This window comes from Crassostrea angulata, chromosome 8, assembly GCF_025612915.1.
Source record: "Crassostrea angulata isolate pt1a10 chromosome 8, ASM2561291v2, whole genome shotgun sequence".
Lineage (NCBI taxonomy): Eukaryota > Metazoa > Mollusca > Bivalvia > Ostreida > Ostreidae > Magallana > Magallana angulata.
This window is the reverse complement of record NC_069118.1, coordinates 34,199,247-34,217,066: the sequence shown is the minus strand read 5'-3', so window position 1 is coordinate 34,217,066 and position 17,820 is coordinate 34,199,247. Positions and strand designations below refer to the sequence as shown.

The window sequence follows — 17,820 nt, the reverse complement described above, 5'->3', positions numbered from 1 at the left end:
AAACAAAATAGCATTAAATAGAAATTTAATGTCTCCTCTCCCACTTTCAAAAACAATGCTCCTGGATTCTAGAGATTTTGTAGGGTAAAAATGAAGCCTTCAAATTTAGACTTTTGTGATATTGTAGTGAGTGATTTGTTTGTCAATAAAAGCGTGTATATGTGTATTATGTAACACTGATTGGCCGGCAGCTACATAACTATAAATGTACGTTACGCCATTGAACCCACGGGTTTTCTTCATACTACTCCGTTGAAATTAGTCCAATGTAGAGAAATCCCATGAGTTTCCGAAAGTTGAAAATTAAGACTCGAAATTTGTACATTTTCTTTGCCAGGAGGAGGATGATTTAACTTTATATTTTGACAATTTTAGGGGGCGCGCGCCGGGTGCGCCCCCCCCCCCCCCCCTTGAATCCGCCACTGTAACGTGCCTGATAACGTACACAGCACCCATATAGAATTATTTACAAAATAATTTCATAATGTAATTCATTATAAATTAGTTATAACATTGATTTATTTGTGATTATTTTCCATTTGCATTGCCATTTGGGTTCATTTGGGTCGCCATTTGGGTCCATTTGGGTTCATTTGGGTCCATTTGAGTTCATTTGGGTAAATGGACGCACCGGGTCGATAGCTGAGTCGGTGTCAGACTACCAAGTCCGACTGATAGCGACTGTAAATGATGAAATGGTGCGTATTTCTTAACTATATATATATATTTATGTATGTATATATATGTATATATATTCATTTAAAAGAATATAAATAACAACAATCATAATGATAACATCAAAAGAGACAAAAATCAAAATGGCGTCCTTTCTCACCGTGTAGAATCGCACTAAGGGCTGATCGGTGTAACCCGGGGCCGTGATTTTGAAGTGGTGAAAGTATGTTTAAACTTTTATTGTAACAAGGGAAACGCTGTTAATGTGTTGTATCCTCGTATTCAAATTATGAACCTGTGAAAATTGTTCAAAGACTGTTTAGAGCAGATAGAAAATGTCAATCACTTAACCATGCGAGATGACATATTTGGCATCTACAAAGTAAAAAATGTTCCACTAAATTATTGCATTTTACTTGGAAAATGCTTTATCCATCTAATTCATTCAAAGTCACCAGACAAACAAATTGAGTTCATTGCTTTTAAAAAATTTCTAAGAAATAAGCTTCATGCGAAAGAAAATTATCTCTGTTCGAAGTTGCCACCAATATATTAGATCTTTCCAGAAAATTTGTATGCATCTACACTGGAAATATCTATGATGTATAGTGTCAATTTGATTACAGTTGCCTGTGTTACAGTTGGGACTTGGAATCAATTTCATATTAAAAAGCGACTTGTTATGTACTATGATTCTGTGTAATATTTTGAGCTGAAGAGATTGTGCGTTAGTTTGTGTGCAACACTGAAAAGGTAAATTTTAAAAATATCTTTTTATAATTAGAGACTGGAATTTCTACTTCAAATATTTCTGACCATTGGATACAGAGAGTAATTTCCTTGCAACTGTTAATTAAAATCCAATATGCATCTTTACATTTTAATTCACTTAATGGTAGAAGTTTTCCTTGAACAGACAAGGAGTGCGTTATATTTCCTTCGCTATGGGGAGGATGTGTTTTGTCTTTGACATGTTTTTTCCAATTATTTGGGATAGAGGAAAGGAGACTGTTGAAGTCTTCGCGAAAAAGAAAAATCATCACAGGACATTTGAACAGACAGTTTAAAATATTTCACAGGACCAAACAAATTTTCACCGGTCCAAAATTCTAAAAGAAAATATAATATTTGAAACCCAACCAATCAAACCTCGGACAAATGGACAGATTTTACCGGTTAGTGCATCGGACCAATTAGATTTTCACCAGTTTTGTCCGACGGTCCGGTGCTTTTAGGATAGACTGCTGTTGTATTGAAGAAAAGGGGGTTTAAATTTAAATTTTTCATAAAACTCATCTAAGTTAAGAAAGAGCCATCATTGTTAATAATATCTTTTAAAAACATTATTCCATTTTTATACCATTCAGAAAAAAGATTGATTTATTGTTGATGCATATAAAATTGTTAAAACACAAGCATTCTGTAAAAATGGGTGGTAGAGCAGAAACTGAACTTTGAAATTTGTAAGTATGATGAGTTATTGTATTAAAATACAATACAATAAAGTACAAAATGTACTTTCAATATATATATATATAGTATAAAATTTAAATAGAATAGCTTTGTAAAATATCAAAGAAACAGTGTGACGTGACCCGGAATTGGCGACTTCACTGTATATGACTATTGGTGCAGAAATTCAAATTAATGATATCTATATTAAATAAAATGTCAGCTTGACGCCTTTGGCGGCTCCGGCCTTTGATTATAAAATATAATTTACATATGATATCATGGTTCTCATATTGAAATGAATTTTAGAATATATAAATTAAAAAAAATGGTGAAATAAAAAAAATGGGAGTAGCAATACATTGAATAGATTTAGAATTCAATAACCACATGTTCATCACTATATTAAAATGTGGATTTTGTTGGGAAAATTTGCTTAAATGAAATATAGTCACAGCCCCCCTTTTCCACAAGATCATCAGCCCCCTATGCCACATCAAGTTTTCGATCAAATACTCCTCAATTCATACATGTGAGATGGTTTTCTCTTACAAATATAGATTTTCTATTCACTGGAATGATTTTAGACGAAAAAACGTGAAAGTTCTGCAGTAGGATTCAAAATTTTTAATAAATTACCCTGTAAATAATTCGTGGCATCTACCCTACCTGCATATTGTCGAAGTGTTTGAGCTTTTCCAAAGATATCTTAACTCCCATGTTACTAGAAGTAGTTTCTCAATAATCACTGTCTTCCGCGCAATACTTTTGGTTATCAAAATTGATTTTAATGAAACATAATAAGTCTTTGAATACAGTTGATGAACCTACTTTCACCCCTTCAAAATCACGGCCCCGCCCTACACCGATCACGGCCCCCTTATGTGCAATTCTACACGGTGTTTCTTATGTACACTTTTAAACGATAGGTTTGGTTAGTATGTGTATAATAATAGGCATTACTGTGCAAATAAGCCATATTTCAATTGAAAAATGATATACATAAAAGGGTATTACATTTATTCGCCCCTTAATAAGATTTTCCCCTGATGTCAAAGCAGACTAACATATGATTGTGTTATGAGTTCAGGGTTCTCATTAAGTGCCGGCGACCGGTGATTTCGCCGTCTATTTTTACAATGGCGCCGGTTACTTTACTTTTAAAAATTAGTATGATCATGTAAAGAAAAATCAGTAATGCAGTAGAGGCCTTTGGTTACCTCGTTTGTTTTATTAAACGTTGTGAATGCAATATCGTAAGCATAAAATTTTGATGCTTTTCTTATTAGATTATGATCCCTTCTTTAAAACGCGCTGATGATTCCGGAATCACAATCGGACTGGTTCAAGTTTTACTAAGCGTTTTTCTTTTCCGGTTTTGTATGAGGCATAGGAAGCCAAGTAAAATATAAACAAATTGATGGACCGATTGTTTTAAAGATTAATAATGGCATGGAATTTTCCCGTTTCCAAAATTGGATGACGAATTAATATTTGTCTTTTATATTATATTTCTTTGAAATAAGGCTGATCTTTTTTATTCTTTAACACAAATGAGGGACATTTATACCTCCCTGCACAGATCATTTATTGTCTTTAATTTTATTTATTCATAATGTCACACACACTGAAAACTCTCGATCGTTTTTATTCAATTTGATATTAAAATGACAATCTGATTTCTTCCTCAAACCGAACATGTTGAGATGGCGCACGGGAACGTCGGCCATTCCAGACCTACATGTAATATGCCACACATACATGTAAAGAATTAATGATGAACGGAAGTACAAAATGAAGTCTGATTCATTACTGATAAGTCAGTCTGTAAGTTTGTGTCATATTTTTTTCTAACAAAGAATAACCAGTGGGTACTTATAACTTTCTAAATGGATATCAATGAAACTTGCACATTTTTTTTACAATTGTGATAACTCAGTTGAAGAGATCTATTTAATGAGCTACAGACACTCAGACTCTATAGTCTTCCAGACACCTAAACTTAAATATCAATACATTTAATCAAACAAGATTTTCAACTGCTACAACAAAAAAATTGTTTAAAAAGTATTTAAATATATAAATCAAGAAAGTCAGATTGATAGGCTCTGTGCTATGCCTATGAGGTTTTTTTGTTTTTTTTTTTTTGCAAAAAGGACCCCTAAAAAGTGCTATATTGTGAACAAATAAAACAGGTCAAAATATGCCCAGAGAGGTCCAAGATGCCACCTCCTGCAATGTAAATTTTAAAAATTTTCGTACCCCCCTATTGCCGAAAGGGGGAAAAACCCCTCTCGGACTCACCCCCATCGGGCCTCTGGCCCTCAGTTCGGGCCTGCGGCCCTCAAGAGTGCCGCCTACTGTTTATTTTCCTCCACCTACTCTAAATGTTAATGAGAACCCTGTGAGTTTGAATTTTGCTATGAATATGAAATGTGTTTGAAAATCAAAAATTAACCTGTGTACATTTTGTCCTCTCAACTTAGTTATGAAGTTTGTTTTGTTTACAATCGATGCATAATATGCAGGTTGAATAAGACCAATTGATTTGGGGACAATTCAAATGGTTCCCTTTTGTATACACACCCATGATGCATTTTTTGTGTTCCCATAGTGAAATTATTTTTATTTACTTTGAACATTTCTATATTTGAAAGGATACTAATTCTGCTGGTGTAAATATGTGAAATGTTAAGTCTAACTTCCTAAGCTAATTGGTTTGTATTGAAAATTATTTGATACTGTAATGACCAAAAAATCAAACAAAGCAGCTTTAACTCTTTTCCCCTTAGAGGTTTCTATCCTTTAACCCTTAATGACGCGTTTTGACGACCCTGGCCATATCCTTAATGACGACTTTTGACGCACCCTATATACAGCTCTTAATTAGACCCCTCAACACCTGTTGTTTATTATAAACATTGACTGGTATACACCTGGCCATGTATACGGATTGTTGTTCACTCATTCTAAATAAAGATATCCCGTGATTTACCTGTGTATGGTGGCATGATGCATTACTACAATAAACAAAGATGGCGGACTACGATGCGGACATCGCACATGTTTTCACTTTTTGTTTATAATCAAGTTTAGGGGCAGAATTTTCTAGATTTATTGGTAGTGAGATTGAATGATGAAAGCCAGATGTCAAATTCATGCAAAATTTTGTGGAAAAATCTGTAGTTACAGAAAACGGAACACAAGGTGTGCATTACCTGCAACCCCTAAATACACGAATATACCGGTAAATTTGTACTTTTTCAAAAAGTCAACACACTTATTTTGTTAACATGCTAGATATATCAAATTCTCTTACACCATTTATTGAAAAAAATTCGTAAATATAAGTCTGAAAACGATAGACATAAATTGAAAAGTCAGCTACAGGTACATTTAATTATTTACTATCAAAAACGAATTCCATGATGACAATGGAATCTTTCTATAAAAATTATTAAATAATTATTTGTAATACACACAGTTTTAAATATGTTTATCAAGTATCTGTTGTGAAATTATTCTTAATAAAGCTTTAATGTAGAACACTCAGTTTTATTTTCATATACCTGTTAGCACCTGTATTGCTTTATTAGTGATTCAAATAATTTTTTTTTTCAATGAATATTAAAACTTTAATTTATTACAAATCCATTGATATATAATTTTCTATGTGTTTGATTTGCTAAGACCTGTAATAATTCTATTCAAAAACACACACCAGCTGTTTTCAGTTCATCTGAAAACAGTCTAAGGGTAGCCCAGGGTAGAGTGTTAAGGATATGGCCTATGCGTCAAAAGGTGGCATTAAGGGGTAAAGAGTTAAGATGATTGATAACAACACTTTTGACTAAGGATAAGAGAACCTGAATTCCCCCAAGTACTCTAAAACCAAACTACTTGTATACATAAAGATGATGTGAAGCTTTCTGCTTATACAGTCCCTGAAACATTCTACTTTCCCATTTTTGCGTTTGCTCACTGTGTGTTCACCATTCACAGTTTTGCGCTCTCCGTTCGCGCTCACCGTTTACAAAGCGTTCACCGTGCGCTCACAGTTCACAGAACATTTAGCGTTTGCTCACTGTTCAGGTTTAAGGTAAGGTTTGCGGCTTGCAATTTTTAGGATTTGTACGAAAGTTTAGTAGCATTTTGTTCACTATACTGAAGTCTTTTATTTTAAAAAAATTCAAATGATTTTGCCGGAGACATTTTATAATTAAAAAGGTCAAAGTTCATGATTTGAAACTGTCATGCTGATGAAATGTAAATAATTTTGTGAATTATGAAATGATATTGTATAATATGATATTGTATATATTAGGGCTGTCACGGGTACCCGAAAAAACTGAGAACTGCGGAACAATTTGTTCGGTTCGGTTTTGGTTCTGTTTTTCCGGATTTCGGTTCGGTTCCGATTTGTGTAATGTGTATATATTATTATATCACATGATATTGTATGATATACAAGTGACACTTGATGGCTCGAACTTCGATCTCTGGAAGTGAAATCACGGTCCCTATTTTTTTCTCTATACAACTAAGCAAATTAACTCTTGACCTCTCAAACTCCAATCTCTCGAAGTTCTTGATCTCTCGAAGTGCACACATGGCCGATCAAGCGTATTAGCTCCGCGTGGACTATACCTGGATGGTTGAGTGAACGCCTGGGGGCTGGCATGGTAGTGTTAATTGGTTGATTACGTAAGTGACACTACCCCTTGCTTCCTTCAAAGTGTAGATAGATAATTTGTAACTGATCAATTAATTTCAACAACTTGTGAAAATTATGGTATATTAAACCGCTCTTTACTTAATATATTCTATGATTAAGAAAACAAAATATGCTTAAAAGTTTTTTAACGTGAAAAAACCCACTTAATAACCACACAAATAAGTTCTGTATTGTTTAAATGAAGTAATGTAGCAGAAAATACGAATAAGATTATGTTAGACTATCGTTCCATGTTATAAATATAAACTTCCAGCTACTATAATTTTAGAACCAAAATGACCGGTGTCATATAATATCTTGAACCCCACGATATATTGAACCCGGGTTCAAAATATCGCTGCGATATATTGAACCCCCCCATGAAATATTGAACCCCGGGTTCAAAATATTATGGACGCGATATTTTGAACCCCCCTCTAATTTTCATTGCTAATGGAGATGGGGTTCAAAATATTATGGCCGCGATATATTGAACCCCCCTCTTATTTCCAATTCCCTTTGGAGAGGGGATTCAAAATATTATGGCTGCGATATTTTGAACCCCCCTCTTATTTCCAATTCCCTTTGGAGAGGGGGTTCAAAATATTATGGCCGCGATATTTTGAACCCCCCTCTAATTTTGATTGCTATTGGGGAGGGGGTTCAAAATATTATGGCCGCGATAAATTGAACCCCCCTTCTATTTCCAATTCCCATTGGAGAGGGGGGTTCAAAATATTATAGCCGCAATATTTTGAACCCCCTCTAATTTTCATTGCTATTGGACAGGGGGTTCAAAATATTATAGCCGCGATATATTTGAACCCCCCACCTGTTTCCAATTCCCATTGGAGAGGGGGTTCAATATATTATTGCTGCAATATTTTGAAACCCCCTCTTATTTTCATTGCTATTAGAGATGGGGTTCATAATATTATGGCCGCAATATATTGAACCCCCCTCTTATTTCCAATTCCCTTTGGAGAGGGGGTTCAAAATATTATGGCTTTGATATTTTGAACCCCCCTCTAATTTCATTGCTATTGGAGAGGGGGTTCAAAATATTATGGCCACGATATATTGAACCCCCCTCCTATTTCCAATTCCCATTTAGAATGGGGTTCAAATACTATGGCCGCGATATTTTGACCCCCCCCCCCCCCTCTCTAATTTTCATTGCCAATGGAGAGGAAGTTCAAAATATTATGGCCACAATATATTGAACCCCCCTCCTATTTCCAATTCCCATTGGAGAGGGGGTTCAATATATTATTGCCACGTTATTTTGAACCCCCCTCTATTTTTCAGTGCTATTGGAGAGGGGCTTCAAAATATTATAGCCGCGATATATTGAACCCCCCTCCTATTTCCAATTTCCATTGGAGAGGGGGTTCAAACTATTATTACCGCGATATTTTGAACCCCCCTCTATTTTTCAGTGCTATTGGAGAGGGGCTTCAAAATATTATGGCCGCGATATTTTGAACACCCCTCTATTTTTCAGTGCTATTGGAGAGGGGGTTCAAAATATTATGGCCGCGATATTTTGAACACCCGTCTATTTTCATTGCTATTGAAGAGGGGCTTCAAAATATTATGGCATACAATACAATATCGGGCTGTATCATACAATATAATATCATATGTTACAATTTTGTGATTTATTATGTGATATGATATTTTATCATATGATACTATATTGTATCATATATATTATGATATTGTATTATGTGATCAAATACAATGTTTTACAAGATACAAAACCATATCATAATATATGATACAATATCATATCTTGATACAATGTCATAGCGTATGTTACAATATCATATTGTATTATTATATATTACAGTATTATATTGTATCATATGATATATATTGTATAGTATCATAGGATGCAATATCAATTTTTATATTATTGTATTGATAAACATTGTATCTTACAATACAGTATTAAATGAACATATGATTTTCAAACTTTTATTTACATATGATATACGATATTGTGTCAAAACAGTATCCATGAACATCCAAGATCATTAACATGATTAACTATGATTTTCATATAATATGAAAAAGGTGGTCTCAAAACGATGATGCCTAGTCTTGGTGAGCTTTGTAATCTGTAATGTTAACTATGATAGCATGTCCCTACAATTTTGTAAACACAAATTGGAAAAATTAAAAATCTTCATTTTATATTTACATGTGTTGATTTTTTTCCATTTTATTTGGCAAGTTTAAAACATTCTCCCTACTTGCGACAAATTACTTCTTTAGGAATTCATTAAATTATCAATCATCAATAAAATGAGTTTAGATTACGTTTACAGTTCTTTCATCTTAATGATAATTTTAGTTTTAATTTTGTTTCAATCCTTGACCAAATTTTAATGCATGAAATTGAAAGCACTTGTTCTTGCAGAAGTTTATAACAAAACAATACTATATATTTTAATATCTATTCTTGTTGAAGTAAGAGACGGAGGATAAACCCAAGTTGTTCGAACCAATCATACATCTTCCATTCACATTTTGCTACCGTTTGCACTCTGCGTTCTGTGTGAGCTCACCGTTCACAGCCGCTTACTCAATTCAATTCAGCGTTTGCTCACCGTGCACTCTGTGTTCGCTTACTGTTCACTCCCTGTCCATGAGGGAAGTAAAATGTTTCAGGGACTGTATTATGTATATCATGACCAGGGCCTTGGCATCAACATCTTACATTTTATGATTACAGTTATAGGTATAAAACTCCACATGATGAATCTACATAGCATAGGGGCAAGTATTACAGAATTTTCTTAATATCAATCAGGAGTTATCAGTACCATATACATGCTTACTCAATTTATTTTTCAGGCTCAGGAATTTGAAGCAAATATTCTAAGACATGTATTTGACGATAAAGAAGAAAGCTTTTTAGCCAATGTAAATGACTTCGAGGAGGGAAGATACTTTATAAAGACAGAGTTTCATAAGAAGTTTGTGGAGGCAATAGAGGATAACAGAGCAAAAAAGACTACCTTGATCTATTTGAATGGTATTGAAGGTTTGGGGAAGACATCATCAGCGATTTACTATATTTTAAAGTGTCGAGAAAATGATGACCTCTCTGTTCATTATGTTGATGTAAACGAAATTGAAAAGCGAGATGAAGATTTGGAATTTTTCATCGCTCATTCAAAAAAGTTCAAAGATAATGACTGTATTATTGTTGATCATTTAACTCTCTATAATACACATTATCTAAACAAGATGAAGAAGATTGTGGAACGACAAGTTAAAAGACCAAAGTTTATTCTCATTGAAACAGGCTTCACTGCAAGTGCACAGAAATTTACAGAATTTGGAAGAAAATTTCAGCTTGATGAGGACTCCTTTGTAGATATTTGGAAGGGGTCCTTGGAGTACTTGATCGCAAAAAAAGACAGGGAGGATGAGAGTTATGATCATAGACTTAGTCTAAAGGAAAAAGGAAAGGAAGTGTATAATGAGTTCTCAAAAGAATACATAATGACGCCCAGATTATTGAACAGTGTTTTGGAGGATATGTACACGAGAACAGATGGAACAGTGGATGATGCTTTTGCACAGTTCACAAAAGAAAAACAACACAAAATCGCAAATTGTAAAAGTTGTGAAAGTCCTGAGTATTCCAGGTTTCAACTTCACACTGCTGTTCTGCTCAATTTCATTCCAAACAAAAGGGAAATTATCATGAAATGGGAAGAGGCACAGGAATTTAGTATAGGGATCAACATATTTGAAGTTCAGTACTACAGAGTCCAAGCTGAGGATCTACAAAGTAACCTTGAGTATGCAAGGATGGATTTGGGTGTTGGTGATCGTTGTGTAAAAATTCGACATTTAATTCCAAACTTGGCAAACTGTTGGCGACGAAGGTTTCCGTATCATTTGGAAGAGATGATTCACAATGCAAAAATTAGTTCTGATAAAATGTTGCAAATTATGTTTCAGAATGGTGGAGCTAGAAAGGAGTTTGAAAAATTGTTTGTTGAGTCTCAAAAAAAGCAAGGAGTACTTCTGCCGGAAAGGGGTGGTAATACATTGTATCAGCCATCACAGACAAAACAAGAAGTGTCACAATCATCTTGGAAAATGAAATATATTCCTGCTAAAAACTTCGTTGAATGTTACACAAAAGACCTGTCTTTGCACTATCAAGATGTACCGAACAATCTGAAAGGTCATGAAAGAAATGTTGCCTTATTTTCTCTTTTTATTAAACACTATGCAAAGTCATATGATAGATTTTTGGTATATCCAAAAATACCAAATTTTATGGGAATAGATTACTTTGTCTATTATACTGACTCTGATGAAAAGGAAGGGTGTTCGTCAAGGGTCAAAGTTGAGGAAAAAACATTGTATCTTGTTCAAGTGGCAACTGGTGCTATGCATCGAGGTGATACAATTGGTCAAGCTTTAAATGTGGTGAAACAAATTTTTGTGAATGAAAATGTTGCAGTTCATGTTGTTGTTGTTGTTGCAAGTAAGAACCAAGAATCCTTTACATTGACAAAGTGTGCATTTCAAAAGATTTCTGTGCTGGACTTAGGTGAAACTGAAGAACTCCTTTTACAGCAAAACAGCCTCCTGCATCAATTTTATTTGGAACTTGTCAGGTCATCAGAGGCAGAACATGTCTAAAAATAGCTCATTAGCTGATGATAATAATTTTTGGGAGGGAATTCAGAAGTTCGAAAATAGAGTCCATCGTATTCCACCAACTTGGTTTGCTTTTTTTGTCATCTTTTATCAACAATTGAACACAATACAAGACTCTTCCTTCTGATCAGATATCTTCTGAACAGTTTGTGATTTTGTCTTTCATACGACAGGTTTCCTGAATATCTTTTTGATGTTTAAAATTTATCAAGATGAGATGCACTGATGTAGCTGTTCAAGAGTGTCTGTATGTTCATTCATGTTTTTATCAATAAAATGTGGTTGTAAATAGTGTACATGTGGTTTTATTTTAGATGAATTTTGCCAACGTCCTAGTTTGTTTTGAACTAATTAAAAACGTGTTGCAAGGATACATTGTACCACTGGACTCAAAATTCATATGTGTAATACGTACAGGTAACTAGCATATACATTGTACATTGTGTGCATTGTACATTGTCTATCAAACAGTATCCCCCACCCTCTTTTTTATTTTTTGAAAAGCGGATAAATACTGTTAAAGAAATTCAAAAGTAATAATGTTCATGTAGAAAGAATGAACCACAAGGTGACAGTGTGAACTTATATGTTGTGGTCATTTACACCGGTTGTTACATGCACTTTTGCGACTTCAAAGACGCGTGTGTATGAAGTATAAGAATAATGACAACACTGATTTAATTAATTAAATGAGGTAAAATGACTTCTAAATAGTTTTGTAAACTTTCTAATTGATAATTGCAACTAAACGGATTGATTAACACTTTACACAGTCATTTTACTTCTCAGACAATGTGATTATATATAAATATATAGAAATTATAACAAATAATAATATAATATCTGAAAGGAACATAATCAATTTTCTAAAAGGCTCCTATTATTTTTTTATTCACCTACAATACAATTAATGTCTAATTGACAGCCACATGGAATGTTGAGCCGCAAAAAAGGGAGCCACAACCGAATAGAGTACTTTACTAAACTTCTCTTACAGCATTCTCACTGAGGGGCTGGAGACAAAATTTGTTGGTGTCTTGGAACAGCCGCGTGTACAGTTGAAAATCAAACACGGCGCTGTAAATGACACTAACCCGTGTCATCTCTGTTTGTTTATGTTAAATACTATATAGTACAAAGTTTATAAGTTATAACTCGTAATCAACTAGAGATTAGTATATGTTCAAGATCATATTCGAACACAAAATAATGCATACATGAATACATGTAATTCAAACACAGTCATCCCTGTGTTTACGGGTGAGTAACTATTACACCCTGTCTGTGACAGTAACCGTGCTCTGACCACGTGCCATGAGAAATCTTATCGAATGTTGAGACCCCCCCCCCTCTCTCTCTCTCTCTCTCTCTCTCTCTCTCTCTCTCTCTAAGAGCAAATGTTTCCCTAACGGGCCTTTTCAGAAATATATATCATACCAGGGACGTATATATAAAAGTGCATGATCATACGCGCTTTCTATTTTACTGCATGAAGAGAAAATAATGCATGATTCAGACAGGTATATAGAAAAGCTATCCCTGTGTTTACGGGTGTGTATAACAATTACATAACACTTCCTGTCTGTGACAGCACCCGTGCTCTGACCACGTGCCATGGGAGATCTTATCGAATGTTGATCTCTCTCTCTCTCTCTCTCTCTCTCTCTCTCTCTCTCTCTCTCTCTCTCTCTCTCTCTTTTCAAAATATATAAAATTCTAAGAAATTTGAAAAATAAAACTTTTTTAATTTTAACATGGCTAAAGGAATCTATAATATACCACATATCGCGTAAAGAAGTTTTATTTTACTTATTCACACAGACACACATCGTATGTTCATATGATTCCTATAATGATTCAAAATTTACATTCATTCAAACAATCACATTTTTACTAGATGTGTATATAAAATCTACTTTAGCTGTGTTCTCAATTACTATCTGCATTCCTGATTAACTCTGGTCTGGTCTGGTCTGGTCTAGTCAGTTTGTTAATTGTATTTCAATCGAGTGTAAAGTATATCATTTAAAGGTAATTTTATGGATGTATTTTGTAAACATTGTGTTGAATACGCAGAATTTCTTTGAATTTAAAATAATTTAATTCTGGTTGTAATGCGCTTTCTGATTGGCTAAAAAATTATTTTATATCGTATAAAGAATGTTGCCTACGTCATAGTAAGACTAACGTCAAAAACGTATCAATACGCCTGACGTTACGTTTGAATTTTGTACAATTTTCCGTCATTTTAAAGGTCAAATGACCGTTTTTATCTACAATGAAGATAAAAGAATTAAATTATAAGCAATGAATTCAACCACCCAAATTCTGTATACACATACTGTATACGTAATGTTACGCAATTCACCTTTCTCTGTTGGTGAACTGATTAGCCGTTTTTAAAGAATAGACTAGAAACATGTGTTACTATGTTGTAATATATTAATATTATATTTAATAAGACCATTGACATTACAATTTCATGCAAATAACACAATTTTATACCTCATGTTCAGGTGTATTTTAATGGTTTGAGAAAATAAACAAATTGAAATTGAGAAGCATTGTTATGACAATTAATTTACAGAACCAAAAGCCTGAAAATCATGAGTTTTTAATTGTTTTACGGACTGCTAGTTGAAAGACACAAATAACCAAAATGCATAACCTTCAGGTGCAGATCAACTTTATAGAAAATGACAATGGAGGATTTTATCTTCAAAACTAATGATGTATTGATCATCATACAATGAATCTTATTGAATGTGAAGTATACACCATTAAAAATATAAGCACTTTATTTAGCGTTTTTGTGTTTTGTTAATTTCATATTCTGTAGATTGGAATTAATCAAAAAAATCATAGAAACCAAAGAAGATTGAAAAAAAGAAGAATTGAAATATGACCCATATGATGTATAGTTAAAATTTCAAACGTGATTCTTAAAATTACATTATTTTTATAATGCCAAGTTTAAGTTAAGTCAGCTTATATAATTATTTCAATTTATGATGAAAATAGACAAACTATTATATTTGTACCCTAATTAAGGGCATGAATTTTAGGCGAATATGCAACAGTTCATTTTCAAAAATTACATTTTCATCCGAATTTATCAAATAAAATAAAGTACTGGGACAGAAGCTCAATTTATATGTATTTTTCTGTAGGCTAACAAATATATATTATTTCTCCTTCTTTCATCTGAAAACAGACTATAACTTACCTGTAATTAAATTCTTTTGTTCTCCGCCTGCACCCCATTAATTAGACTTGTAATTCCGCTCCTCTACGATACGCTATACAAGATCTTGTATAGCGTATCGTAGAGGAGCGGAATTACAAGATTGCACCCCATTCCCACTTAGCCAACACAAATCTACCTGTATTTTTCAAAATGTTGGCTAAGTGGGAAGACACCGAACTGACACTGCGAAATTTTAACGTGTGATTGATACTTCAGAATAAATGAATATCCATATTCTTAAGTCCCGGGCTTTGAACAACCAACATAAATATTGGGCGACCCACTAAAAATCATACTTTTGCTAGATCGGATAGGAATGTCAGTTTTTTAATACACACGATTTTAAGATTAGCATTTTTTTTAAACTGATTGAACCTTTTTTATTTTAAAATGATTGATAAACAAGTTATACAGCTTATATTGATTAACATCTTTCACTGGCGTCGGAACCAAATTGAAGGGGGGCTAGACTGATCCTAAGAAATATTGATAGAAAAAAACCTAATTCCCCCAAAATCTTGAAAATCCTAATCCGTGGAGGGGGGGGGGGGATAATCCTATACTTCCAAAAAAAAAAATTCCGACCATAACATTTTTCTTTCCAAAAGTCATGAGCAAAATAAGCCCCCCCCCCCACTTAGGTTCCGACGCCTATGTCTTTAATGCCTTTAGTTGGCACGGATGTCAGCGCGAGGGGGTCATCGATGTTGGAGAAAGCCGAAGTGCTCGGAGAAAACCAAGTGGGCAAACAGCATATCCATTCGGGTTACTGTCGTATCGCCCCAAAGCCAAAGCGCCCCATGCACGAGCGCCCCAATTTTTTTTTGGAGCGCCCCAATTACGTTTTACGAGCGCCCCAAATGTATTCACGAGCGCCCCAAAGTAAAATTATCATTATACCTTACGTCTTGGAAAATTTGCACGAGCGCCCCAAATTGGATTCTCCAATATTGTACTAAAATCGGGATCGTTTTCAGGAGCGCCCCAAAGTGATTTTCCTGATTATGTCTTTCTGCATAGAATCTTGTTGTATCATTATACCTTACGTCTTGAATAATTTGCCCGGGCGCCCCAAAATTGGATTTTCCAATATTGTACTAAAATTGGGATCGTTTTCACGAGCGCCCCAAAATGATTTTCCTGATTATGTCTTTCTGCATATATAGAATCTTGTTGTATCATTACACCTTACGTCTTGAATAATTTGCCCGAGCGCCCCAAAATTGGATATTCCAATATTGTACTAAAATCGGGATCGTTTTCACGAGCGCCCCAAAGTGATTTTCCTGATTATGTCTTTCTGCATAGAAACTTGTTGTATCATTACACCTTACGTCTTGGATCATTTGCACGAGCGCCCCAAAATTGGATTTTCCAATATTGTACAAAATCGATCGGGATCGTTTTCACGAGCGCCCCAAAATGATTTTCCTGATTATGTCTTTCTGCATAGAATCTTGTTTGATTTTTTTTCACGAGCGTGCTCTGAAGTTGGCTACTATTTGTAAGAAAACTATCTTATGATTAGGAAATCATTTTCACGAGCGCCTCGAAATAACTTTACCTAACTTTGCTCTCAAATCAGCATTCTATGTTGCTATAAAGTTAATATTTGACTACATGTGTTATAAATTTTGCTTTAAAATGTACGTTGGAGAATCTCACTTTTACGTTAAACATGCATCATTTACACGAACGCCCCCAAATGAGATTGTTCTATTTTGAACTAAAATCAACGTTGGTGTATGAGTACCCAAGTTTGAATTTATTGGCATCACCCATCGAATAAAGAGCCTTTTCTGCGATGGTACCGGCACTTTCGAATACATCGCGGACGGAATGTTCCTTTACAGTGGCCATTATTTTTTGGGCGATGGCGATACCAGGTGCACCTTCATGGCAATGGCGATGTTTTCCCATGATGAAGTTGTTTCCCCTTTCCCTTACTGTAGCCATGCAGTATAAGTCTTTCTGGCGAACCGCACACTGCCAGTCGCGGCCATTAGGCACGTTCCTTTTAAGGTTGTATGAGTAGCCCCTGTTGTCAACTAACATGTCCTTGTTGCTCCGAGAGGCCTTTTTCAGAACTTCAAATCTCACTTCATCGTCAGGAATGGAAGGACCGCATTGTAGGGGCACTGGTTGGGAGACTGGCGATGACACTGTAATTAAACGACGGCGTTTTTGTGGCACTGGTTGAGAGATAGTATCCTGGGTGATTCGTCGAGGCGCATGTTTCAGGTTAAAATAACATTAATAGCTTATGACTCGAAAACTACATCGAAACTTAACCACCCCCCCCCCCCCCCCAAAAAGCAAGAATAGCAATTTGTGTAGCACTTGAAAAAAAATCATTTTACATTCATAATATTTTATAACGAAACTTATTTTGGGGCGCTCGTAAAAAACAAAAAACAAAAAACAATAACATGATTTACCATTCGGAGCATTGGGAAATTTGGCTCGTAACATTCGAATTATTACTTTGGGGCGCTCGTACGTGAAAAAATTTAATCATGAAAAAAAACCAACAACATTTGGGGCGCTCGTGTCATACACATGAAAAAAATTAATCATGAAATAAACAACATTTGGGGCGCTCGTGACATACACGTGAAAAAAATTCATCATGAAATAAACAACATTTGGGGCGCTCGTGACATACACTTGGGGCGCTCGTGAATTGTACTTGGGGCGTTCCAAAAAAAATTTGGGGCGCTCGTGCATGGGGCGCTTTGGCTTTGGGGCGAAGTGACCAGCAATGTCGATCACGGGGATTGATCTCGGGTCGCAGTGGTGATAAGCGAGTGCACTTTAAAACATTTTATATCTACATGTACTTTGTTATTCATTAATAATAAACTTTAATGTTTTATTAAAACATAAAACTCTAATTAGTATCCCCTTTCTCGAAGCCAAATAAGATATTGTTTATTATATAATTAATCTATTAATTGATAACCAAGAATTGTCAGCGATGAATGTGCCAAAATTAATTTGTATGTAACGCTATCGGGTATACAAAATAGTATACAAAATT

At 34.6% G+C, this 17,820-nt stretch overlaps 1 protein-coding gene across 2 annotated transcripts; it reads left to right on the top strand.

The window, feature by feature from the left end:
* Positions 1–544: 544 nt before the first annotated feature.
* LOC128160619 (uncharacterized) lies at positions 545–11,827 on the top strand. 2 transcript variants are annotated; one of them, XM_052823974.1, is made up of 2 exons: positions 545–698; positions 9,704–11,827. In XM_052823974.1, the coding sequence occupies exons 1-2, from the start codon at positions 696–698 to the stop codon at positions 11,513–11,515; spliced, it is 1,815 nt and encodes a 604-aa protein (XP_052679934.1). In that variant the 5' UTR covers positions 545–695; the 3' UTR covers positions 11,516–11,827. The 2 variants fall into 2 exon arrangements, with proteins under 2 accessions (XP_052679934.1, XP_052679933.1); XM_052823973.1 differs by lacking the exon at positions 545–698 and adding an exon at positions 3,345–3,954.
* The last annotated feature ends 5,993 nt before the right edge of the window (positions 11,828–17,820 follow it).